Source organism: Cheilinus undulatus, linkage group 4 (assembly GCF_018320785.1).
Source record: "Cheilinus undulatus linkage group 4, ASM1832078v1, whole genome shotgun sequence".
Classification (NCBI taxonomy): domain Eukaryota; kingdom Metazoa; phylum Chordata; class Actinopteri; order Labriformes; family Labridae; genus Cheilinus; species Cheilinus undulatus.
Window position 1 is genome coordinate 41,499,498 of NC_054868.1, and position 27,846 is coordinate 41,527,343.

Sequence of the window (27,846 nt, forward strand, 5' to 3'; positions counted from 1 at the left end):
TTTCCCTTAATGCCTCAATACTGCAATTATTGTCAAAATTAATTTGCAAGATCACTTCTCAGTGGCCCGTATGAAGCAAACTGCTAGCTCAGCTAAAGGATCTTATTTACAAAGGGTTTATATATATTTAAATATTTATTTCTATAAATTTTCTTAGTGTTATATTTTCCATATTCAATGTGTTATTCCTGTACATTGCTGCAAAGCTAACCCGAGTCAAAATCCGAAAGACGAAATTATATTTTATCCTTATTTTTGATTGTTTATTTCTACTCCTTTTCCAAATTCATTGTATTTTATTTTCATTATTTTTTTGGATGTAGCACCCACTAGACTAGAGCATAGTCCCGAACTTTCTTATCATTTCTCAAGCATCAATTATAATGATTTTTAACAACAGTCATCATTTTTACAAGGACCCTTTAACTGGCACAATTATAAGGTATGAAATTAATATATCTGTTTTGAGTTTGATAATAGCAAGTAATGCCAACCAAAAAGGCTTAATTTGTTTACTAAAGACTCTCAGTGTTGAGGTGTTGTTTTGGTAACATACGCCATCAGCAGGTTGCCTCCTGTGTTTGACAAGCAGCCTCGGGTTGTAGGTGTAGCTTGCTTATCGTAGCCACAGGTTCCACAAAGCAGCCCAAGTATGTTAAACGCCACAACCAGGATGACCATACAGAGCACAGCGATACAGCCGATCCACCTGCAGCACAGACACATTAGTTTATGAGGACACTATAGTGACTCGCATGAAGCCTACCACAACCATAACCATGCCACCAGGGCAGCCCATAAGGGGGGAGAAGGGGAAAGCTTTTGGTCGCTGCAGAGGGAGGCGACCCATTCAGGTTAGTATAGCATGGTCTATCTGAAACTTAACCCTTAGATAGGCAGAGACATATAAACATTAGAGAAAATTATTTACTTACTTTCTTCTAATGTGTATAAACCAAAATAACAAAGTTCAAATTATCACTTTTAATTTCCGAGTTACAGTTTGTTTCTCCTGGGATACGTTGCCCATTGAGTGTAAGCATTTTTCCACTTTTCTTATTCCTTTTTTTACTTCTAAAAGCACATAGACAAATTCCAAAAAAGTTGGGCCACCACATAACTGTGGATAAAAACAGTATACATTGATTTTTGAACTGTTTTTAACCTACACTCAATTAAAATGCACCAGACAGATCTTAAGGGACAAAAGGTTTTATCCCCATTATTATTAAGTCTAATTTTGGAAGTTTGCTCCAACAATGCATGAACCCCACCCTGATTCACTTGAACAAACCTGTAGAAATCCATCTGGTCAATCTGTGGGTAATAGGACTCGATTTTTTTCTGTGCATCGTTGAGAAAAATTGTGAAGTTGGCCAGCGAGGCCTCCACTGGAAACATCTTGGCAAAGTTGTTGATCTCTGAGCTAATCTTATCCAGCATGTTCTTTACACCTAAAATTACAAAGATGAACAAATAATCAGAGGGCAGAAAAAATGGCACCTTTCAATTGAGTGGTGACAGATTAAATATAGGCAAGAAGAGTGGAAGAGCTTATCTAACCTAGAGAGAAAAGATACTTACGAGGAAGAGCTTGGTTGCACCAAAGTAAAAGTATGCAAGTAAAGGTAAGAGAAGAAAACATTAAAAAGAAATACTACAAGCAGAGTTAAGATAAAAAGAAGAGGAAAACAGTTTGATTCAATAGGCACACTACATAAAATAGCACCTTATACATGCAGACAAACAAATACCCGTGTTTTTGTACCTGTGACAATGTTCCTAGTTTGTTCTTTAACCAGTTTTGGTGTATCATTGAAGGATGAGTAACCCTGAATGAAAAGGAGAAAACAACAACCAAGACAAAGATTTTGTTTATCTAGAGTTGCAGTGAGGTATAATCAGGGATAATATGATGATGAGCTGCACACAGGCACTAACCTTTTGTACAATATTACTAAGGTCCGTTTTCAGGATTACATTGACGTTAGCCAAGGCGTGATTCACATCTGGTAGCTGAAAGAAGGAAGTAAATAAAAGTAGCAGTAAATTAAAATGCTTGTTACAATCCCCCCTCATGTGCCAGGTCATTTCTAGTTCTTGTTACCTTTGAGTAATCAGCGTTGATTCCCAGTTGGGACAGTGTGGAGCGGATGGTGTTGCATGTGTGAGACACAGCTCCATTAGTGCATGCAGGGTCTGACAGGGTGTTGGAGAGAGAGGCACGCTCCCCTGACAGACTGGCCCGAAGTTTCGCCGTCCCCTCCTGGAGAACCTCTAAGGAGGAGCTGACGTTCTCCAGGGCCTCTTTGGTCTCCCGCATGGCTACAGGACAAACAAGAACAATCGACTCAACCAAAATAATTCAAAATAGTATATTTTATCACAGTTTTACTGGTTTATGAAAATGTACATTCACATTTACAATTCACCACAGTAAAACATAAATATAACAATAGCACTGGTTACACAGACTACACAACAGAACACAAAAGTCACAACAACCACTGATGCACTGACACCGAGTCTGATTACCTTTGATGGCACTTTCAACTTTAGCTTTAGCAAAAAGGAAACATGAGGATGACAGAGCAAAAGAAAAAGTAAAAAAAGGTGAGGATAAGCCCTTAAACACCACACCAAGAAACCTGCCTCAATACATTCTTTACAATATAAAAATAATACATAAATGTTAAATGCATTACAGCTTTCAGTTTAAACATTCAATTAGGAGTGATCCCAATCAATGGAATATTTGGCAATTTGTTTGAAAAAGCCTCATTTGATAGCCAATCTCAGTCAAACATCTGCATAAGAGACAAGTTAAACAGAGATGATTAATGCCAAATTTGCATAGATCTGCCTGTTTTAATCAAAATAAATCTTGACAAACAGCCTATCTGAGAATTACTATCAAGTTATTCATACTCAGCACAGAACTGAAACAAACTCATGTACTTTTGATCACTCTTTTTTGTAACATTAAAGAAACACCACATGAAAAAACGCAATTATTTGAATCATTCTTTCCCCGTGCAGTTCATTTTTGATAACTTGCACATCCTTTGTCATGTTTCTTTTAATGCAACCCCAAAGGTTGCTGTTTTATTCTTCTTCGCATTTCCATTGCACTGCACTTTGCAGAAAAAAAATCTGTTGCTGATAAATGTGAAGGACAACCAAAACTCACTTAAAGTGTCAAGTGTTTCATACTAACTTAGGTAGATTAGAATTCAAGGCAGATGTAACCTTTATGCTATTTAAACATTCTTTTTGGCAATAGTTTTAACTGAGTCAACATTAAGTCAATTATTATATACAGTCCCCTCCAAAAGTATTGGGACAGTAGGCCCAATTCCTTTATTTTTGCTGTAGACTGAAAACATTTGGGCTCATTAATCCACATTGATGATGTAACACATGATGGCAGCAGCAAAATGAACTCAGAAGTCTACAGAAACATTTTGGCTGCCAATTTAAAGACAGATGCAACAAAACTGATTGTCAGATCCTTTATCATTTAGCAAGATAATGACCCAAAACACACTGCCAGAACAACAAAGGAGTTCATCAAGGGCAAAAAGTGGAAGGTTCAGACTGGCCAAGTCAATCTCCAGACCTAAACCCTATAGAACATGCATTTGACCCGCTAAAGAGGAGACTGAAGGCAGTAACTCCCCAAAACAAACAACAACTGAAAGAGGCTGTGGTGAAAGCCTGGAAAAGCATCACAAAAGAAGAATGTAAAGTTTGGTGATGTCAGTGGGTCACAGGCTTGATGCAGTTCCTGCAAGAAAAGGATTTTCAACTAAATATGAAGTCTTAGTCACTTTAATCTGTTTAAGTCTATCTGTTCCGATACTTTTGCTCACCTAAAAATTTGTTGTTCCGTTACAAATAATGCTATCTCCAAAGATTTTTTATCAGATCCAGATGTAAATACCTGGAATTAGCGGAAATGTTTCTCTGGTCTCATATTCATCTTTTTGTGTCAAACCCAAATGTTTTCAGTCTACAACAAAAATAAATGAATTGGGCCCACCATTCCAAGACTTTTGGAATGGTGGGCCCAATTCCTGTAGGCCAGTAGTTCTCAAATCATGGGTCAGGACTCAAAAGTGGGCTGCAAAGCTCTTTCTAGTGGGTTGTGAATGTGTGCCTGGGAAAAAAAAAAAAAAGTGACAAAAAACTCCACAGAAGCCCTGAGTGGACACAGGGGCATAGCCAAGGACTTTGGGCCCCCAGAAAGAATATTTACACAGGGCCCCCAGGCTAGCCAAGCAACAAATGTTGCATCCTTTTAACAAATATCTATGCATTTAAATGTTTTCAGACCATAATTAACCAATATATGAGCAATATTTTTACTATGGTTAAATTACATTTACTTGCATTATTTTGCAGTGCTGGACTAAACCATTTGGATATTTTTAAGGGAGAAGCAGGGGCCCCCCAGTAATTTATTTCACTCTATTTGACACAAAAAAATGTAGTTTGTTGATCAATTCATGTAGTTGCTTTTGATTCAATAATGATACTAGTTACTAAGAAGAAAAAAATAAGAACACACTTTACATTATAGACTTCCCAAGATCCCCTCCCTACTGTGGACCTGGGTAATCAGTACCCTTTTTCCCCCCTGTGCCACACCCATGAGTGGATATATAGTAATTTCATACATGTATTTTTTTTAAGGTTTTCCTGTGAGTCAGAATAAAATGTAGTATTTTCCTCAAGATTTTTAACTTTTTTATCTCTTTTTTGCTGGTTTACCCAACATTACAAGGAAATTCTTAAAGATCCATGCTATCCTTGGATAATGAAGTAAAATAATATGTATGCATGCAAATCCTTCTGTAACGAACATGCAAGAAGTTTTTCTACTTAGGGTCCAAATATCAATATTTTTGGAGTGTTCTTTTGTCCTCATGGTGTAATGGTTGCCCAGAATACTGATTAACCAACATTCATGAAATAAATGACGATTTCTTTTTTTTATTATTATTTTGGGTCGTGATTTCTCTTAAGGAGGAGGTAGTGGGAACTGATGCCTGACCAGCTGAAAACCACTGATATAGGTTATAGACCAACTATGTGACCGGTTAGAATCAATGATCCTTAGTTGTGCACACCCCTACATGAAAACAGTCATTATTTAAACCTGTAAGTAGACCAAGATGTACTGTTACTTCAGCAGAATCAGCATGTGACTGAGGTGTTTGAACTGGACAAAATTAATACTAGATGTAAGACAGTGTTGTGTGTTACCTCCAGCCATGCGCAGTGCTGTATCTAAGGAGGGGACCACTTCTTTCTCTAGCTGACTGTGGATCCTCCCGCCCAGCAGAGGCCCGATGTCTGCCAGAAAATAATGCAAAGATCAGTTATACATCTTTTAGGTAAACACAGGGAGCATTAGGTGAAAAAATGTCCAGTAACATTCAAGTAACAGAGAATGTAAAGAGTGTAAGTTTGTCTTACTATCAAGGTCTGACAGGACTTTGTGTTTTGCTGTGGTGTACTGCGCTGTCATGTATTCGACTTGCTGCAAGAGAAGACAGACACCTCCAGTAAGCAAAGTATCAAAACAAATAAGCAAAGTCTGAATTATGGTGTATATTTTGATCTCAGAGGAAGAGCAAAACATGCACCATGTAAGGACTGTGTGTGAAAGGACTTACTGCGGGTGTGTTGTTGGCAAAGGTCTTCATGTCTCTCATATTGGTGTTGATGAACCGCCGAGTGTTTCTGATCTTGGTGCTGACATTGTGGTTTGCTGCATAAGAAATAAGTACTCCAGCGCTGAAATGCAAACACACATTAATACACACATTAACACACATTTTCACAACAAAAGACAATCTAAGCAAGTGTGTTTGTCCGATTTCGAGTCAAAAATATTTTATTGCACTAATTGTAAGTCAAATTCATGAGAAAAGTCCACCAAAGTCAGGCAAAACTGTAAAATGATGTTCAAAAATGAACTGTGTTAACTTAAAAATCCAAAACAGCTATTTCAGCTCTATTTTTCTGAGTTGATATAACTTAAAGATGATGTACTGAACTCTATGGAAGAGCATCTTCTGGTGTCAAAGTGCAGATTTCAGCCTTTGTTACGGTTGTCAATCTAGTAAGCTTACTTTTGGAAGCATTATTATGAAAAAATTAAATATGTGAAAGACTAAAGGGGGAAATGCAGTGGGGAAACATGGCAATTGCATATTTTAACTTGAGCCATACTAAAAAAAACATATTTCCACTGCTTAAAAACATTGAAGTAATCAGTTCCAGCAAATATTTTGAATATTTTTTAACTTGTTCAGTTCTACAGTCCAAGAAGACATCTTAATTCAAGATTTATTACACAAAAAGTAAGGCCTTCATTGCTTATGACTATTCAAAATATCTGTCACGGGGCAATCACAGTTTACATGTTGAGTTTCAAGATGCTGTCAATTGTCAAGAGCCATTTTGGTAGATTTTTTTTTTAATCTGTATTTTTTTAATAATCATAACAAGTAAGGCCTTATTTTTTTGTTTTATAGTTTGCATATAAATATGGCTTACTATAAGTGTAATTAAATATTTGTCTAAAACTAGACAAAAATCTTGCTTTAAAAGTCAGTTTTTTGGTACAGCACAGTAATCTTTAAATCATGTTTTTCTTGTTTTAATGATTGTTGGGAGCCAAAATTGAAGCTTGCTTAAAGCACAGCAGCAGCACATTTAAAGATCAAGAAAGCAGAGAAACAGAGTGAGCAGTGTTCACCAGCAGGGGGCAGCATTGCTACATTCAGCTGTATTTCTGCTGAATGGGTTTCAGGAGTCATTCAGGGACTTGTCACAGGTCAGTTATCACTGTTAGAGAAAGTCGAGTCATTCATGATTTTTTTAAAAAATATCTTACTTAATTTTCTTAGTCTTGTTTTAAAGACCAGCTTCAAAATGTGAGATAGCAGCAGCCTTCTGTTTGTTTATTTCTTCACGCTTGACCACAAGAAAAGTTCCCATCATGAACCATCAACACCTCTTTAACAGAAATCGCAACCCTTTTTTTTTCATTTCTAATCACTCGGACCTCAAATGGAACAAAACAAAGGATAGAAAAAGGAACAACATATTTAAAAAGCACATCATACAGAGGAACATTAATGCACTCATATAATTTTACTCCATTTGTCTGGGAGAGCATGGAAATTTGGCAATTTCTCAAGGAATTTCCTCATTATCTTGGGAAAAGTAACTTTATTTTCCAAAGACAAGGAGATAAATAGGTTGAAATCTTGAGACAAACACTGAAACACACTTGTCATCTTAGGAAAACTTCCTGTATGCCCAATTAGGGCTTCCATAATGAGACTTGTTGCCACATTTTTTTCTAGGCACATATTCGTGAGCCACTTTTGGGTTCTGACCCACCAGTTAAGAACCAGTTAGATGCAGGGGCCATTACAAGCACCTCACAGGATGACAGTTGTGTAACATTGATAATTAAAGCAATAATAGTTTAATTTTTGATTTTTTCAATCAATGACAATTGAGATTATGAGTAAAAAGCTGATGGGCAGGACTTTTTCACAGTCTAAACTAGACAAGGTTGTCATTTTTGTCAGATCAATGAAGACTTTGAAAGACCTCAGAATAAACTTCAATGAACCAAATGAACTCACTTCCCTTAGCATTAAATTTTCTGCCTTTATGTCTTTATTTTACTCTGAAATGGGACGACTAGCCACTGCCAAGCACCTGTTAAATTTGGGATCTCAGACTAATGTTGGTTCTTTTTCCCTAAATTGGATAAGCACATAACTACCTTCTTTGGACCTTTTAAAGATATTTATCTCAACTACCAGAGGCCTCAAGTAAAGTATTGACAGAAAGACAAGCTAAGGGAAAAAAGAAAGAACCCTCTGTCTAAAATAATAAAAGACTCATATCAACAAACCCGGGTCATATTATATCTCCACAACTCCAACTGGCCACAGAGAGCTTTATGTATGCATGTGTGCATGTTTCTCTGAGTGTGAATGAGCATGCATGTGTGCGCTGTGAAAAGACTCATTCAGACAGAGAGGCCTCACAGAATCGGCCAAGTGGTATCAGTAACACTTAACTGTCCTGCAAGGTTTGGATTGTGTTTCTCTGCCAGTGCACCTGTCTCCTCTGCCGCAGGTAAACTGCTTGTTATACAAGTTGAAGAGAATGCAACTCGCACCAACTCTTCTTATGTTCTTATTTGTTCAAGAGCAAATCACTGATTCTATTTCTGTGTTTTCCAAAATTATGGTCATTCTTTTATAAAGGCTTTTGGCTTGTTATCTTCTGATTGGCAGATAAACATTGTAGTCCCTTTACCTTCATAGCCCATGTAAAGGTTTATTCATGCTCTATATTCTATATGCATGTAGAAACAGACGGAGCCTTCTGTCAGTGCTTCATGCTCATTTTGTCTGGATTTCTGCATGTTTTCTGAAAGCTTACAGATAAGTACCAACACTTTTAATACTACCAGAAATCATGGGGGAAGCATGGAGCAATGCAGACTGACTGTGTGAGTAGGTTAGGAACTATAAGCATGTATTTAAAGATAGAATTGATTATAGAACTATAACAGAGCCGCTGGGGGGAGATCAGATGGGAACTGAATGTTGGTTGGACACCAAACAAAAAGAAGTGGATGTTTTCTTTTAGCATCCAGCCTTATCTTAAGCCTGTGTATGAATATATGGGTAGTCAGGGTTGCATTGTTTTAAATGCATATTTTTAGACTGAATCATTAATGATACTCAATAGTTAAGAACCTTAAATAAAGATATCCCAAGGTTGCCAAGAACCTGACACAGGTCTCTGGGGGGAATGTCTGGTAGTCCTTCTATTGATCTCTTACCCGTAATAAATCAATTTAAACTGGTTTGACTCCATTATAATTTCCAAAATGTTTCATTCGTGGTTGTCGTGACAACTATGACTTCCAGTTAAACTGAATAAATTCTTGTCCAGGTATAAATATCATGGTCTTTTCAGTATATAGAGCAGATAATCCCAATCCTTCACAGCAGTAAGATCACTAAATCTACAGCCTTTCCTAAATCAGGATCCACACCGTAACGGCAAGACCTCACAAATCAAACAAGTTCTCTCATGGATAGAAGAACAAGAAAATGAACACTTTTAGTAAGAAGAATATAACTCACATGATGAAGATGGTGGTGGCGATGAGTGAAGCAGTGAAGAAACCTCTCTGACAGTCTGCGTTCTTTCTCTGTCTTTGATGCATCTCCCCTCCACAGTTCTCACAGCATCGACACACACAGAAACACATGCCTATGATGGGGGTGAGGACCACAAATAGAACACCGACGGTGCCACAGATGAGGAAGCCAGCCTCATAGTAGATCCACTGCAGGATGACAAGATTTGCACAGTCGTTATATCCCCTCTTTTTGAGACCTCATTCTGTGATTTACATGTAACATAAAGACTTTATGATGGAAAGTTTACCTGCAGTAACAGGACTACGTTGTCTGGCTGTAAGAGCCGCCCACGAATGAAGGAAAACAAAGCAGAGGCAAGGGGACAACAAAGACAAAAATGTGATCAGAGTTACAGCCAAAAAGTCAGAGGGCTTAAAAGGAAGTTCAAGACAATGTAATGAATAAAGCTAGAAGATGTCATCGCAAAATCCACATCACTACATTAGGTAGGCTACGATATAAAGTTGTTAATGTTGTCAGCATTAATGCATTAACTTGAATGGGATTAAGGTCCACAATAAACACATTTTTTTATCATATTGATTGCATGCTTGATTGCCTTGGTTCTCAACTGTGGGTTGGGAGCCTAAGTGGGTTGCGAAGTCATTTTCAGTGGGTCGTGGATGTATGCGGGAGAAGAACATATGTGGCATGAAGTCTATGAAATGATTTATTTGTAAGGAAAAGTCTTTATGTCTAAATTTTGTCACAGCCTTTGATCCTTTCCAAGTCCACACAACCACATTTTTCATTAAAATCTTGTAGGTGTGGTTAAAAAAAAAAAAACTGGGGCAGGATTGGTCAACAAAGAGGTGGTAGTGGGTCCTGACTCCAGGTAAGTTAAGAATAGGGCTGGGTAATGCCGCCAATTGCCTGAATGGATTCAATTCAGATTCATATGGTCTAAATTTGATCCGATTCATGAAGGGATGTTTTAGTCATAAAACCTGTTTTGCTTCAACATTAAAGAAATACCAGAGAACAAAAATTGTCAACAGTAGAAAGATCGCATTGATAATATGCCTGGATATCCAAAATAAAATAATTAGGTTTAAGATTCAAACCTTGAATTAGAATCTAAAGGGTTTTAGAGGTAAGTGCAGGTCAAGTCCCAAGCAGCATGACCAACGAAGTCTGAGACTGGCTACATGAGGAGCCACCAGGAAACAGAATAGGTCTATATATGAGGATGGATCTTTGGATAATATGAATCACAGAAAAGACTTTTTGAACCCCTAGTTGACAACACCTGCTGTATAATCCCTTTCAAACATTTCCCTTTTTATTGTTCACGCATTTCCTTCTCAATCCATAACCAGTTTCTTGGATATATTTGTCATAATCTCCAATCTACCTGAGATTCCTTATCTTCTTTCAAAATAAGCAGGTCTGTAAAATAGGAAGTAATTTACCCTTAGCTTTAGACTTAGTTAAAAAGGCAAAACAGTGGAATTTTAAAAAGTGACAAAAATTAAGATTGATCCTCATAAACTGTAGAATTTCTGAAATTAATTGTGTAAAACTTTTGTTTGACAGCCTTAAAAACTGCTACCAGTACCGTGTATCAGTGCTGATACCAATCCTGAGTACTCATAAAACCCTGCAGGCAGGTTTTATGACTGATGTTAGTCTGTCATTATTTGAGTATGTAGTCAAAGTTGGAGCCATGTCTGCAGATTGTTGATTTTTTAACATAAATGTGGATGACAAAAGCAGAAGAGAACAAAAACTATGCACTAGTAAACTGTCAAGAGGAGGGGTGAGGAACACCTGATGAAAACAGAACAAACTCTCAAAATGCTCAAAAGTGCTTCCCTCCTCAAGATTTAATGAGTCAATAATTAAGAGAGGAAACTGTGTATAATATAATTATCCTGAAAATAGTACACAGATTAGGCAACAATAAAATCTTCTTATTTAAAAAAAAAAAAAAGCTCATTAAGGAGCTATATATGTTTCAATTATACAGGGAAAACTCATAAACATATCCCAAAAAGGCTATAATATTTGGAACATCACTATGTAAAATTTGCAAAACTGTATTGTTATACAGTCATTCTGAAGCATCTCTGAAAACATACCTTTCTCCATTCTTCTAGTTTGATTCCTCCCATGTTTTGTTGTATAACTTTCACAATCAAATCTGCAAAGAAAAAAAAACAGATAGTCAGCCATCAAGCCTGTTTTGTTTGCTAAAATCATCCAGTACATTCATAATCCCTTGTACAGCTGTGTTTTACATGCAGTGCACAGCTTGGAGGGGGATCCATCTGCCAATTTCATACATAATCAGAAACACTTCTGATATGAAATTTGACAGACTGCTACAAAGAGAACAAAAATCTGTTTCACAGACACATAGGCAGATTGTGTGTACTGATTGTTGCATTACTCTACTATTAATGTATTTCAAATTGTTCTGGTAACTGCGTTCGAAGCCTGTAGATTTCCAGTAAGGATACAGCTCAGTCCAGCTGTCTGGGTTTATGTGGGTCAGCCAACACTAAGCCTACCTGGTTGTTGACTCACCCACACTGTTAACTCCCTAAGCAGGTAAACAATGGGTCCTTAGCACATAACACTTCTATCTGTGCCAAGAACATACAAAGCCATACCTACTGTGTAAGCATGTATACACAAAGGCATTTACAGTTAAACACACCACATCATTAAAAGATAGCTGATAAAACAGTGTCAGTGTGTACCCAAATTAATGATATTAAGTACAAAAAGGTATTTAATCAACTGTGCTTATGGAGATTTTTTAAATCATATATATTTTTCTAATTTTGGAGGGCTTTTTTAATTTCATTTTGATAGGACAGGAAGGTGGGAGAGTGGGAGACCGGGGAGAGAGAGTGGGGAATGACTTGTGGGGCAGCCCACCATGACAACAGTGTCTACAAACAGATGTTTTATATAAAAATATATTAGACAATTAACAATTAGCAAATCTATGAAGCATCTTGATAGACAAAGTTTCCTATCAGTCTAAAAAAGTTGTTTTAGCTTTACCTTTAACAGCTAAACCATTGGAGATCTAACTAGTTCTAGTAGCAATTTCCATTTCATTGTTAACAATGTGATGGTCTTACCTCTGTTCTTCTTAAGAGAATAATTCTGCTTAAAAATTATTTCAACTTTAGCTGTTTCTATATTTTAGTTTGTAACTTCCTTATTTTCACTGTAAATACAAATTAAATTCAGGATATTTATTTGTTACTAGCAATACACAATATTGTCAGCATGATATTATATTTGCAGATATTAGCATAATAAGTTAATAATTGCAGCTGCAGATTTGAAATTTTCTGCTGATGTAAGTATTAGCCTTGTGTACGAATAAGTTTGTGGAGTTTTAGGCAAAACCAACTGACCTTTGTCACCTAACGTCTTTTTCTTTTTTATCCTCATTTCCTAAATTTAAAATTTATTTTGGGGCTTTTTTTGGCTTGTATTTGGAGAGGACCGGAGTTAGAAATTAGTGAGAGCTTGTGGGAAATGATGTGTGAAAGGGTCCACAGATCAGACTTGAAATCAGGCAGCCCATTTGGAGGATGAGCTTCTGTATTGTCCATTGTTCATTTTTGCACTAAAGTTTTTTAAGGACTGACTTTTTAGGTCTGAACTAGATTTATATATCAGTGCTGATAGCAGCTAAATGCATTTATAAATACTGGGATAAGGCAAAAACCTATTTGTAACTGAGAAACACATCAGAGTAGTTTAATTTACACCTCAGTCTTGTCAGCACTGATCCTATTTTTATTCATTTTTCACCAACTACTTTGGATGTCTGCAGGGAATCTGCATTAGTACCTTGGTCACTTTATATATAGCTATTATATCCTGGTCACTAAGTCATGAAGTTACTAATGTTATATGATTTCATGGTGCTGCTCTTGCTACTGATGAATTAGGGTGACTTTTTGATGTAATTGTTGCATTTAGGCACTACATAATGCTGCTATTGTGTCCTGGTCATGCTGTAACTATTGCCTTCCTGTATTTCTACATGGGGCTGCTTCTGCATCCTGGTCACTTTATGATAATGCCTGGTCTTTGTATATCTCATAGAGCAGGGTTTATCTAAGGGTATATTTACCTCCGCCAAGGAGGTTATGTGATCTGTTGGGTTTGTTCGTTTGTTAGCAACATAACTCAAAAAGTTGTGGACGGATTTTGATGAAATTTACAGGAGATGTCAGAAATGGCATAAGGAAGAACTGATCCGATTTTGGGACTGATCCAGATCACCGTCTGGATCCAGGAATTTTTTAAAGGATTCTGTACTATTCGGAGACAGGGCTAATGGCAGAGGTCTGCGCTGTTACCACTTTACACCAAGAGATGGTGGACATGAGCAACTTCAATCCCAGCAGCATTTTGGGTGTGTTTCTATTCAAAGTTTTGGAGTTTATAGAGTTTGAAAGATGCACGCCCGGTCGAGGAGACGAGTCGGAGCATAACCGAGAGAAAGACAGCGAATTGTAGCGAGATACTCACAATGCTGGGAGGAATAGAGGAATATTCACCCTCTGCCATGACTTCCAGTCGTCTGGTGAGACCATGGGTGCATCTGTTGGCAACTGTAGCGAAGCCAGTTCTTTGCCTCACCGTGTTTCCACCCCACCGAGGAGGAAGTAATCGGCAAATGCCGTGGTGGAGGGCACATAGGGACGGATCCAGGAATTTTTTAAAGGATTCTTCACTATTGGGGAATAGGGCTAATGGCGGAGGTCTGTGCTCTCTGAGTGCTTTTCTAGTTAGTGTGTTAGGCCTCAGCATCTGGAACCAATCTATTCAAAACACATCTGTGAATATTTTAGACAACTTTTTTAATTTTATACAATTTGTTCTCAGTAGGACTAATTTATTGTTCTCTTTGATGATTAACAATATACCCTACGTACTTTGTCTTTTAAGCTGTTGTCAGGTGTTTCTCCTTGCTAAGTGGGATTATTTGGACGTCCTGCGTCAGTTTTATGTGGGATTAAAGATGGAAATTAGCTACTTACTAAATCTGGTGCAACCATGTTTTCATTTACTATGTATGAATGATCAATGTCATTTCACGCTGTCCCTTGATAAAAATAAATAAATAAATAAACCAAACCAAACATCTGAGCACCTAATTCTCCACAGCCACAACCAGATCTCTGACAAGATATAGAATCTAACCATAAACATAAACAATAAGCACTTCCTTTTTCTGAAGTAACATTCATTAAAAAGTTTTAACATTTGCTATCTATATGTCAGATTTCTCAGTATATTGGTTCAAACATTGTTTAAGTTCTGATGAGCAGGCAAAAATAGAAGGGGAAAATGTATGCATGCCATCTCTTTCAGAATATAAATATCTTCAGAGGTTCGTAAAGGAGGTGCCACTGCTCATGCTAAGCAGATGGAGGCCAGTCTAGCATGTACATGCTGACACAGCTGATACAACCACAGACACAAACCTGCACACAGACACTCACATTATAGCATAAGTGTACTTTTGCCTTCTGCTGGAACACAAAGGATGGCTGATGAATCTTTTATCTAAAAAAAAAAGGCCCTTGACTTGATTTCTTCTCCAGTAAGTAAGTTATGTACTGTTAATTCAATGCTTCTTACATGTCCCATATCCTGATTACTCTCATCACCAAACTATTTGATAATTATTTTCCTGATAAATTCATATTAGTCATAAAAATCCCCAAAATACAAACAATAAAACACCACTATAATTCTGATTGGACTAAAATGACATCTTTTAATATGTTAGGACTTAGTGTGCATTGTTATATGACAAAGACAAGCAGCATATAGGGGTGGGAAACCTGAGACTGAAAACCACTGGTATAAATCAGTAGTTCTCAATTGGTTGGCCAGGACCCAAAATGTGGTTGCAGAGCCACTTTGTAGGGCCAGGATTGGGTTTCGGAAAACCTAAATTGCACCAGAAAGTCTAAAAACATCTTTAAAACATGCTTGTTTTGTTCTTTTTGTGTGATCTGTTACATGGTTTTTGGCCCAAACATTTTTCATTAAATAAGTCTGATTGGTTAGAAAATATCTCTAATTTGGGTTATAATTTCTTACTGATATAAATGTTCTAGATCAAGCTCTCAAGATGGTTCAAAAATGGAAAAAGCCTTTAATTCATAGGGCTAAAAACATAATAAGATACCTCAGTATTGGCCTGAGACTTCTCCAAGGTGGCCTTTTTATATCCTGAAGTATTCCCTCTCATGTGCTGGGGGTTTGAGAGACAACAGATGATTTCCTGTTGTCTCTCTTTATCAAATATTCACATTTGAGATGCTTAGATCAGGGAATGTTCAGCTTTTAAATCAAATCTTCCAAGAATACATAATGATAATAGTTATTGCCAATTTATTCAGCAAACAAAGGGCATAAAAGTAGTCATTTTATCAAGTACACAGTGCAACAATGGTATATATCTTTTTTTTTCAATGATAAGTGCATCTCATAACAAAGTGACCTCTTTTCCAGGCCTCATGAAAGTAAAAATGTCTCTCTGCTGAGGAAAAGGAGACCGTGTATATCCTCTGTAAACATGGATAATCCTCTCAATACCATCTTCCCCTTTAGCTGTGAGTCAGCTGCCTTATCTTTTCTCAGATGTTTATTAGCTCTTCATGAGCCGTGTGTTTACCTGAAAGAGACCCCAGACTGTCATTTAGGGTGAACACATGTATATCGGTCTACTCTGCAGATGCAACATATGAGCACATCTGAGTTGTGTGGATGCCACCTGCTGTTGCTCAGCTACTTAGCTAGCATTAGCCACAGTGGGCAGTTAAGCTTAGACAGCTTAGTTCAGTGACCCAGTATAAGAGTTCGCTACTGCAAACGAAAGGAAAGGGGGAAGGGAGGGGGCTCTAAGCATAAGAATTAGACCTGAAAGGATGAAGCGACCACCGCGTCAGCTAAACTCATTCTCGCAAGTGAAAATGTTCAGCTTATATAGTTTCACTGTGCATTGTGAAGAGCTACCTTTAATAAACTAGCTATTTAAATTTTACTATAGTTGTAGTTCATTTTATGTGATTATCTCATCACTGTTTCAAATGCAGCAACCCTCAGTGAGTCTGACCCTGGTTTGACCTTACAGTGTATAAATCAGGTAAAAAGGGGAATTTATCTATTGATTAACCTGATGAGATTTTTAAAAAACACCAACATCAAACATTGCTGCTGGTTAGCTTTAAAGATGTTTAAATCAGAACGTGTAGCCCCCTCACTGTAATGTTTAAATATAGGCTGGCACAATCCTATACACTGACCCGCTCCAAGAGATTACAGCGAGGTGTGAGCATAACCTTACCCAACCAACAGTCAGCTCAACTTTGTAGATAAAGGGTCTCCTCTGAACAGTGTAACATTTTTGCCTGTACAAACAATACAAGAAATCACTAATTAGACAGCTTATTCCCCATTCATGGTGAAGCCATGGGTGGACTTAAGGTACAAAAATAATATCTATATATATATATATGTCCAAGTCTATTTTTGAAGATTTTTGTAGAGAGCCAGTGGTTCAAAATGTAATATTTAAACTTTTGTTTTTAAAAAAGAAATGTAATGCTGGGGTGGTTGTGTGCGGTGGCTTATGATATCTTATGAATGCATCCATAATTAACTGATTGCTTTATGTCTTCAGATTAGGGCTGTCAAAAGGTTGTCAACTGCAATCAATCCCAGAAATTCTGTACTTAATTGTGATTAATCCCATCCTTTTACTGCATTTTAAAATTCTACTATTTTGCAGTCAGAACTGTTTTTGTGTTGCTTTGGATTTTTTACAGCCTTACAATCAGGGTAATTGACTTCCTGTCAGGACACAGACCTGCTTTTATAGGTAGATTGAGGATTTGAACATAAATATTACCACAGAAAAAGGAGTTTGTTATGGATCTTAAAAGACACAAGGGGGCAGCTTAAAGGTAAATGTTAGCACAAGGTTCAGAGGACTTTTGACTTCTCCACTTAGCTGAGAGAGTGAAACGAGACATTAGGTAGCAGTGGTGGACTTATTTTACATCACTGAAGCTGCAGGGAGATGCCGGTGGGGCTTAACCAAAGTGTGCTGAAAGGGACAATGAAGAAATAGACTAACTGTGATAAAAAATGAGTGAACAAATTGTGGACCTTGATTAATATTTACCAATTAACCTGATTAATCTTGACAGGTCTTCTTAAAATCCTATTTTTAAGTGGTAGCAGATTTATTCAGTTGTAACACAAATGTACTGTACAGATATTTTAACAAAGTCAATAGTTATATATTAAGTAGTGACTGAAAAAGAACAGACAGAAGCAAACTGCTTATAGCCTGTCCTAGATTTGTATTAAGTTAAGCTATCGACTTCCAGAATGCAAAGAAAAAATAACAAAGAAATTAATCACACTTGTAAGCATCACAAATAGCTTTACAAACTGTTTTCTGAACAACAAAAATTGAATTTCATGTTTTTAAATTTATAGGCATCATTACATAGCTTAACTCCAACAATGGAAAAACATCTCCTTTTAATACATTATTTTTTAGCTTTTTGCACAATAAATTTACAAAAATCTCTCAGATTATAACAACTCCCCTAAATTAAAAAGAACTTCTGTCAGAGAGTGTCTTTGATTTTGCTCTGAGCATTATTTGCATTATTTTGCAGCATTAAAAAAATCATAAAATTTCATAACATGGGAATATAGAAAAGATGGATCTGTGTGAGCATAACACTCAGCTTTATTGTTAATATATATAGCTTGATTTTGCAGTTTTATTAATGAATTGATGCTTGTTTTAAAGGTGGATCCCCATAATTCCACACAGTAAGATTCCGAACAATTCCGATATTGACATGTAGTTCATACCTAAAACAAACTTCACCCCTTAAAAATATTGAGGTTCAATGAGTGAGGATGAAAAAAGAGAGCGACTGTAACTGATGTGGCTCTCTTGATACTCCCTTAAACGCCACAAACCTCTTTGAACAAACAGCAGATATTAACAGTTGATATATCTATTGTAAATACTGGCAGAAGTGTTCATATCTATTAACAACAATATTATTCAGATAATATAATACATCCCTGATCACATCAAACCCTGTGCTACCATCATGTATAGCATTAAAGTGTATGGTATCAAACATAAGATAGAGATGCAACACTTGAGTCCTAGACATATTTCTCTAAGAGGATAATGAGGTGCATCATATTGTGTCATACGGGATTGTACTGAATCCATCTGTGCTGAAAGTGCAGGGAAAAGACATTAATGTTTGCAAAACCCAGACCTGTTATATATGTTTTTGAGGACTTAGCAGCTAAATTAGAGCACTTTGCATGTCTGTGAAAGTTTATAAAGGAGATCTAATACCCCTGCTACAGATTCTGAGCAGCTAAAACTAGATATATTGTTATATAGAAATAGTGAATAGGGGTGCAGATAGCCCAGTGGTTAGGTTGCACCCCATGTTTGCAGGCTGCCCAGGTTCATGTCTGGCTACTGTGGCTACTTTCCTGCATGTCTCTCCCCCATTTTCTCATCCCTGTTTCTGAATCTATTCACTGCTCTCCTCTCTCTAAATAAAGGCGCGGAAAGCCCAAAAATAAGTCTTTAAAAATAAGGGAGAAACAGCAAAGCCTAAGATGTTTTACATTTACAGTACAAGAACAGGAAAAGTATTTAATTTTTTTTCTTCATAGTCAGCCTTTTGTATAAGTATTATATGGTACTTTCTAGAAATGTCTGGATCATCAGGTGGGGAACACTGCTTTAAAATTCTCATACAAACAGCAAACAGGCAGGAACCATCTTGACTAAAATAGCTTTAAGCCAAAGAAACACTTTAAAATAGAATTTCTCATATTAAGCAACAATATTAGTGCAAAGTGATGCAGTGGGCTGCAGTTCAAAAGGTGCTATGACATAAGTCATGCCAAGTTTATAAAGGACTAGTATGTAACACTTTAAATAAGACTGTACAGTATGTTTTAGTCAGTGTTACACAAGCTTTAAGACTCAGTTTGTGTATGAATGGCACCTGGGGCCAAAGAAAGTTACACAGCCCCCCGTCAGGGAGAGCCACACAACTAAGAGGATTATGTAGAATATCTTTCCTCACTATTTATAATAGACACTTAGATAAACTTACAACAAAAGCTCCACTTTAAGATGATGTAAAGATGGGGCACAAGACTGAAACAGCTGTGTTCATAATCATTTAACTGAACATTCATTTTCCTGGGGCGCCGATGGCTTAGTGGTTAAGTAATGCCTTATTTGAAGTGGCAACAGTCCTCCAACAGGTGGACCAGGCCTCAAAACTGACAGTTTTCTGATACATCTGATCTACAGAATATTAGAAAAGAAATAGTGAAAATGATATTCAGATATTGAGATAGTTTTTATAAGAATAAGACATTAGAACACCTTCTCTCTTCATAAGAAAGCAGGAAATTCACTCCTTTTTTAAAGATTTCTATGGGCTTTTTGCCTTTACTGGGATGGGACAGCAGAAGACAGACAGGAAACACGGGGAGAGAGACCAGCGACCAGTGAGAGACAACATCAGTACAACACAACTCCACTTCTTGGAGTTGGTAATTCCTCTCTTGTCTCATCAGTGGACTTAATTTGCTCTCTCTTTAGTCTGATCTTATTTAAAATGTCTGTTTGCCCATAACCAACTTGTCTACTACCGATCATCGTAATTAAGGAGACAGACAGATACCAGGACTATGACCCACTTTCAGTACATGTCAGTGTGTGTGCATGTCTGTGTGTGCTCACACGTATGTGTGTACGTGAGAGTGTGTGACAATGCCATCTGTAGCAGTTGTAGCTTTGCAGTGTTAGCATTAGCCCCGTGGATGCTAATCCTCTAATCTACCCTGTGTGTACCGGAGGGATAAGACACTGCCTCCTCACACAGCGAGAGCCTGAAATGCATCGTAAAAAAAAAAACCTTCACACAGATTTAACATGGATCAGTGATTAAGGAGAGAAAAGAGATGCTCATGAACCTGTCATGACCTCATAGCTCTGGTATTTTACCTAAAAATGTAGCTATTTTTAGTATTCAGAAGACTTAAAATATCACTTAATTTACTTTATCTGAATCCTTTTTGCTATCATGTTATAAAACTCATCTTTACGTTCTTGTGATATTACAAGGATTTGTCACGGACTATAGTATGTGTCAGATTAATAAATGGTTAACTATTATTAGATTGATCAACCTTAGCAATCCACCTGATCTCATAAGACTAATCAATTTACTTCTGATCCACAGTGTCCCTTACATCAATTTGTGTTCCTCCACCTCAGAATGAACCCAGCCTTTGCCCTGACCACAATCACCTCTGCCACAGCTAATTATGACCTTACTAAAGCCCCCAGACTCAACTTCATTCAACCCCAGGGAATAGTAGGGCAAGTATACTGACAATGATCTTGGTGAACATAATCACTATTTGGCTAGAATCACAAGAGAAACAGCCCCTTTTTGAGTAAAAGCTTCTAAGCAAATAGCATTCATTCTGAAATGTTTCAGCTTGTGCTTGCTGTTGGCTTTGTGTGAAATGTTGAGCAGTAATCTCAACTATCTATAGTTGAGCCTGTAGCCCACTGTTTAAAGACCTTTCCCCCCAAAGGACCGGGTTGTTGTGATGCTCTCTTACCCAAAATCCCAAGTGGCACAATAAGTGACCCAGCAGTGTCTGTTCTGCCAAGAAGAGCAGACTGAGCCAGGAGAACACAGTTGCCTATCCTCTCATTTGTGTGTAAATAGGCATGAAACTTTTTGAGGTCTCTGCTAGTCTTTTGAGTCTCGTTATGCATCCATGGAGTAAACAGGATTACTCAGACAAAGAAAAAAGAAATGATGTAACTGACAGCTGACTGACATCACGCAGCTGACGTTTGAATCCTCAGAAAACGAGGCAGAGAAAGATCTAGAAACACTGGTGTAACTGATATTGCAACCTCAAAGTAACATTCATAATATGCAAAATTTCATTATATATAGGGATGCACAATGATATCTGACACGCAGATAATGCCAAACTCATTTAAGCAGAAACTTTTGATTTAATTGTAAATAACACCATCTCCTGTGCAAAGAGAGGCTGTTAGAAGGAGCTAAGAGTTAAGAGAGGAGCAGAGAAACAGAAAGTTTTTCTATTTGGAGCTTCACTCAAAGTGTTCAGGGCTCACGCCACTAAAATACCTGATGCTACATTTAAAAATTTTACCCATAGTAAAGGCTGATATATGATACTGGTAGTATTTACAGCTGACATTTCCGCTGAATTTTCATATCTGCCAATATTTACTTTTCAAGCTAATATCTGCTGATAACATCCTGCATAACTAAGTCAGACCTCAGGAAACTGAGAGGGGTCTGGCTGCAGACAGCTGCTCTCAGACACCCCCTCCTGCAGAATCCCACTGAGACACAACCTCCATCAGGTAGGAAGTGGCATAACTTGCAAGAATGACGTATTAGCCGCTTAAGAAGTAGTTACGTGAACAATGGCTAGTTTAAGCTTTGTTAGCTATGTGGGTATGTGTTCATGGAGAATGAGCTTTTATCTGTATGCTCACTTTTTTAACAGGATGTACTCTGTAATCATGTTTTGCAGGCCAGATTAGTCACTTTTGATGGAAAAGGCTTAAAGTTTGTAATGATGAGACTCTTTGTCTGAAACTTGGTTAACTGCTGCTGAAAGAAAGAAAGAAAGAAAGAAAGAAAGAAAGAAAGAACATTTTAAACCAACAGCAAAAAATGTATTTCCTTAAATCCAACAAGGCATGTATCAAGTTAGCTTGGGAAATAGCATCAACTGTAGAAAATACTGGTCAAAGCCTGAGTGACATCAGCCATTTGGTTACTGAAGACGGCTTCAGAAGTCAGGCTGCAGTGGCTGCCATATCGAAACTTTCGGTCAAGAGCTGGAGCTGAGGCGGGTCTCAGTGTACAATCCAGTTAATCTCCAAGCTCAGAAATTCCGAGGTGCCAGTCGGATACACAGTGTTCTGACTCGTAAAGTTGTAGGAACCTTAGTAAGCCTGAGCTCAACATCCAACATGGCCACACCCTGCATCAACTGTGAGAAAGACTTTATATTATAGCATATAAAAGCATGTTAGCATTAGGGCTGAAAGATTTGTGAAAATAATCTAGTTGCAATTTTTTCCCGAAATATTGCGATTGCAATTTAATATGCGATTATTTCGGTTCCTCATTTTATGTTGTTCAACAAACATAAGCAAGAAATTATTCTATATCATGACAAACACAATATTGGATAAGTTAAACTAGGGATAAAAAATTAAGAAAAAAAATATTGCGATTTTGGCTCGTATAGCCAATTTAATATAAATTCCTTTATTAAAGGGGATGATCATTTTTCATGTCATTGTCATTTTGATGAAGAAAAATAAATACATGAGCAGGAAAAAGTAGGAATTTTGTTAAAAATAAAAGAATAAAAAGGACACTGGAATGTTTGAATAATGTGTAAAGCATAAAACAAGAAAAAAGACTGTATCAAACTGATATTTTGACACTTTTCCGGAGGATTGCACTGTCTGTGGTTTGAAAATTGCAGCATGTCAAATTGCGATTCAACCAATTTCGCGATTAATTTCCCAGCCCTACTTAGCATTGTTTTTTGCGTTATAAAAGCAGTCTCACCGACAGCAGAGCAGCATGTATCCACTTGTGTTGAGTTGCTGTCATACTAAAATTGCTGTCACGTTGTGTGTTGGTATCGTTTTCAAGTAGCTAAAAAGGGTCAAAACAATATGAGCTAACGGCTGAACAACCACAGTGGCGTTGATTCATTAAAGAGTGTGTGCCCAGACATGAGCTGCTCTGCGAACCATGCAGTAAGCATGTTTATCTTTAAAAATGTGTGCTTTAATATGGGGTGTGTATGTGACTTGTAGTGCTTCTACAGCCAGCCTCAAGTGGGCATTCAAGACTCTGCAGTTTTTTGCACTTCTACATTTATTTCATTCTTCACCACGAGAAGCTGCTGCTTGGGAAACGGACACACCTTCGTGGTGATGATTGTGTTCAAGTGCAGACCTGATTGTGATAGACAAAACAATGTTTTAAAACAGCTGTAACGATAATTTACATTATGTAATGTCAAAACCTACATTGCAATCATGACATTAGCCAAATGCTATTGAAGCTCTGCTGTACTTTTCTTCAATGCATTTACATCACGGTGAAAACTAAGAACTTAACTAATTTTGCAGACTAAGTCAATCAAAAACTTCCTTTGTCAGAAGTTATGGGTGAAGCATGTCATTTTAAAATCTTGACTCTCAAACAATGAACAAACAAAACCAAAAAAATTGACTCTGAAAAGGGAAGAAATAAAATATGGTAGATTCAGCTTTCTTAAAACATGCATAAATCACTAGTTCATATTTGAAGTAGTGTGCAAAACTGGGTAAATCAAAGCAGTATGTTAAAGGATCTATACAAATAGTCAAAATCTCTGACTGACTCTGTCACTGCTGATTCAATTTGATCCTAAATTGTTCATGACTCAGAGGATCTGGCAGTTTAGGCAGCATCGTGGTTCCCTGAACTTGTGAAACCTCAGATTCTTGGGTGAACTGTGATTAACCTCTGTGTGACAGTCCTTGTCCTGTCCCTGTTTCTCGTAACTAGCTGGGTTTATATCCCTGTATAATTACCTGGCTGCAGTGAGGATTTGATGTCAGTAAGAGTGTTTTACTTTAACCCCTCCAAAACACAATATTTTGCTCTCTGCACACTTTTTAAGCAATTAAAAAATCAAGACAAATAAATATTTGACTGAATTTAACTATCATCTAAGAGTCAGTCATGCCTTTATCACTTGTCTTCTGGTTTATTGTATTGCAGAGTTTACATGCCTGTGTCAAACATGGCCTCCTGGTGTCAAAAATCCAGTTGCCAGATCTCAATGCATGATTTTTTGTCTTTAATGTTGACTTAAATTGCTGCAGCCAACTTCAAACTTGTGATAAAGTTTTAGTCTTAACATTCAAGGGTCTTGGCTGAGCTTCTAAGTAAAAGCTCAGAGGACTAAAGTTTAAGCGTAGAGATATTTAAATGCCATTTTTCCAGGTTGACACAGATTTAGATACCTCAGCATTTTTGGGCCAATCTGATTCCAGCCCTGTATACGATAAACATACAAATATATACCCACAGTAGAACGAGGATACTGACCCTGACCTGTTCAGCAACTCTAGTGTCATCTTTTAATAAAACTAAAGCTTTACAACTCACATGGATTATATACGTTGACTATTCCCACAGAGATTTTCCGGAGTAAAAATCTTGTCAAGTTGCAGAAATTTAGCTTTTCTGACATCTGTTTGGGCCATATTGTTGTTTCTTGGCAGCTTACATGAGCAAAAACCCATAAGGGAGAACTGATTTGTGTTATTGATGTTGGTTTTTTGGGGCTAATCAATTTAACAACTGAAATCCACAAAAATAGATGCACATGCTGATTCTAACATGTTTTCAGGGGGTTTAAGAGAGGCATCCTTTGGTTTTATCATAATATTTCCTTGACTATTTTCCTCTTGGTTTATTTATATTTATGAAGCACTTTCTCCTTAGTAGAAAAGTAAAGTTGCTATAAAAATCAAGTGTTAACTCTATACAGAATAACGAATTTGTTTTCATAGTAGCATGCATTGTTTAACCTACATCTGATATGTGACTTTAGAGTGCAGGACTTGACATCCAGGTGGTCTCCACCTGCGTGTGTGACAGTGTGAATCATACTGGAAAGTCCCTTGCAGCAGTAGCATATGGTCCATTGGATTAAGGTATTATGTGGTGATGCAGGTGACTGAGAAAGCCTCCTCTAATCGCTGATCTCCTAATTGATTAGCCAGCCAGCAGCCCTAACCCTGGACACCAAAATGGCAGCAACTTAAAACCTCCAATCCTATTGCACGGTGTCATCCTCCAACGTGACCACTCATAGCTACACACAACGCATAAACAAACCACTTAGAGCTGGTTGTTTCTCTATGGGTTACTTTACAACACCAAGAGGATCAAAAGAATAACATTATCTGTGAATGTATTGATCAAGTGATAGCCTGATCACTTTTTAATCACCTCAATATTGTTAAAGCATAGGGCCCTGAGAGGATCAATGATGTGCTATATCAGCTATTGATCCTATTAATCTGATCTTAACATTGGTTTATGGGCTCAACAAGCACACAGTAGATGCATGCAAGCTCTCCGCTCTGGTTGTGCTCTTCTGACCTGGTAGCATTTTAATCAGGGGCAGATACTGATGAAGAGGAAGTGAGAAGTCACTGGGCAAAGTTGACTGGTTGTAGAGTATAGACAGATCTGGGATGAGCAAATAACTCTTGCCACAGAGGTCTCTGAAGTTTTCAATGTTGTTGGACTTTGATGTTTAGTTTATGATGCACTAAAGGTCAGACAAAATCTGTGATGCGAAAGAGACTTGTAACTTTAGCAACTTGTACCTCTCAATATGATTTATAGGCTTACTGTGGATATGTTCTGTTGAGTTATTTTCTGATAAAGTGTTTAAGTTTAAGGTTTTATTTTAAACCTGAAGATGAGAAAAAATACAATGGGTTTAAACAAAAAAGTTACACTTACAGCAATGTTTACAGAAGTCTGTCTTCATCATCACTTTCATTATCTCGTTACCCTGTCAGATTAATCCTGGGAATCTATAGTTGGATCTCACACCCCAGGCTGGGAACTTTTAGCTTTAGCACGGGTTAAATAACCTGCGGGTGTCACCATATACTGACACGTGCTGTGTCAGAGTGACTTAAACACTAGCTGCAGTTTCTGTAAGCACACTTACAGTCAAAATCTTTAAATAAAAGTGGTCTTAAATACCTCCAAGAAAACATTGACCCTTTTGATAATACCATAATTAAATACCTCAAATATAAGCCACTGTTATGAGTCCTGTTTTTTTTAAGTCACAGTATGGAGTACAATATTCATATTTAGTGTTTAAATGCTTATTTTACATTAATACTAGAGGGCTGAAGCTGACTTTACAACAGCAGAGTGAAAATGAAATATCAGTTTATCAACAAACCTACTGAAATATTTTGCTGTTTTATCGGCTGCATATATTGTTGTATTTCTTTGTCATTTATGATAGTAAATGATACATCTATCAATACAAATATGAAGATGAAAAATCTTTGCTGTGGTTACTTTTTAAATACATATACTATTCTGTATGTTATTCTGCATGTAATCTATAACATGCAATATCATTCATGCACCAACTATCTACTTATCTGTCTATACTTCTTTCCATATTGTGCAATATTGTAAGTAAAATATTTATCTCTATTTGTACTAAGTTGTTGTTTAATGTCTAAAATTTAGTTGAACATTCACCACAAATCAGAAAGTGGTCTTCAGGAAGCAACTGCAGCGTCATTAAAGCGACATTTCTTAATTGGGTCATTGAATACGAAGGGTAACAGAATTAACCGTATCACCAGTTCAGCACATACTTTACTTACAGTAGACTTAAAGGTTATTTGAAAGGAGTTTCAGCCATGTGAGCATTAAACATGACTTGTAACCAGAATAAAAAAACAAATCCCTGGCCATGTCAGAGGAATAAGACAGAGTGAAGATGAACAAAGAAGAGTATGAATGTGTTGGAGGGAGGGGGTGATTAACTTCTCACCTTTTGGAAATGAGTTCGGTTGAACCACGTAGAGAAAAGCATGGACCATGTGGAAGAGGATGCCCACGGGTCCTGGCTCGTAGTAAGCATGGGTATCATAAACTGCGGCTGGTACAAACCCAAAATCCAACGGCTCCACAGGTGGAGGCGACCGCTGTCTGTGGGAGTCCGGCCTGACCGCAACCGGGCTCCCGTCCCTCTGTTGCGCATGCTGCTCGCTGCTTGTAGACCCCCAGCAGAGCAGCAGGACGAGCCACCTTGTCCACAACATGGCTCAGGAAAGTCCAGCTCCGAACCTAAAATAAAAAAGAAAAACAACGGGGAAAGAAAACTCCTAGCACCGGCCGCACAGTGAGCTAGCGGGAGGATGGAGAGAGGGGGGGGAGTTGAGACACCTGTCCCTCACGGTGCTTTAATCCCCGCAGGCAGGACAGAGACAACGGTCCGAGGGTAAAACTTTAACATCCAACGGTCAACCGTGAGCTCCTGGTTCCTCGGTCCGGACTCTTTAAAAACATTTTCCTGGAGAACGTCAACGGCATACAGAAACAACAACCGAGGATGTGCCCGTTATCTCGGTGTCCTCACTCACTCTCACCGGGTGCCTGCCTGCCCTAATCTCGCGTGCACGTGGAACTCTAGAGCGCTCGTGACCGATGGGAGCTCGCACGGGCGCTTTTGAGGCGCGCGACACGGCACAGTCCTCTCTTTCTGTCTGAGTTACAGGTGTGATGATAACACGAAGGTGTAAAGCTGTTACATTTAGGCGTGTTTAGCAGGCATTATGTTGTTCAAATTTAAGGCAATTTAAAAACAACTGCAATTCAGAGAGAAAATA

The 27,846-nt window shown here is 37.6% G+C and overlaps 1 protein-coding gene across 5 annotated transcripts in view; it reads right to left on the reverse strand.

The window, feature by feature from the left end:
• Positions 1-27,777, reverse strand: part of prom1b (prominin 1 b) — a 43,210-nt gene extending 15,433 nt beyond the window's left edge. For all 5 annotated transcript variants that reach the window (XM_041786254.1, XM_041786252.1, XM_041786250.1 and 2 more), the window contains exons 1-12: positions 27,009-27,777; positions 11,336-11,397; positions 9,502-9,528; positions 9,195-9,400; positions 5,682-5,802; positions 5,482-5,545; positions 5,269-5,358; positions 2,108-2,325; positions 1,942-2,016; positions 1,769-1,832; positions 1,295-1,454; positions 557-709 (exon numbers count right to left, since the gene is read on the reverse strand). In XM_041786254.1, coding sequence (XP_041642188.1) covers positions 557-709; positions 1,295-1,454; positions 1,769-1,832; positions 1,942-2,016; positions 2,108-2,325; positions 5,269-5,358; positions 5,482-5,545; positions 5,682-5,802; positions 9,195-9,400; positions 9,502-9,528; positions 11,336-11,397; positions 27,009-27,279 — 1,511 coding nt within the window. In that variant the 5' untranslated portion in view covers positions 27,280-27,777. The remainder of the gene's footprint in view (positions 1-556; positions 710-1,294; positions 1,455-1,768; positions 1,833-1,941; positions 2,017-2,107; positions 2,326-5,268; positions 5,359-5,481; positions 5,546-5,681; positions 5,803-9,194; positions 9,401-9,501; positions 9,529-11,335; positions 11,398-27,008) is intronic.
• Between the last annotated feature and the right edge of the window lie 69 nt (positions 27,778-27,846).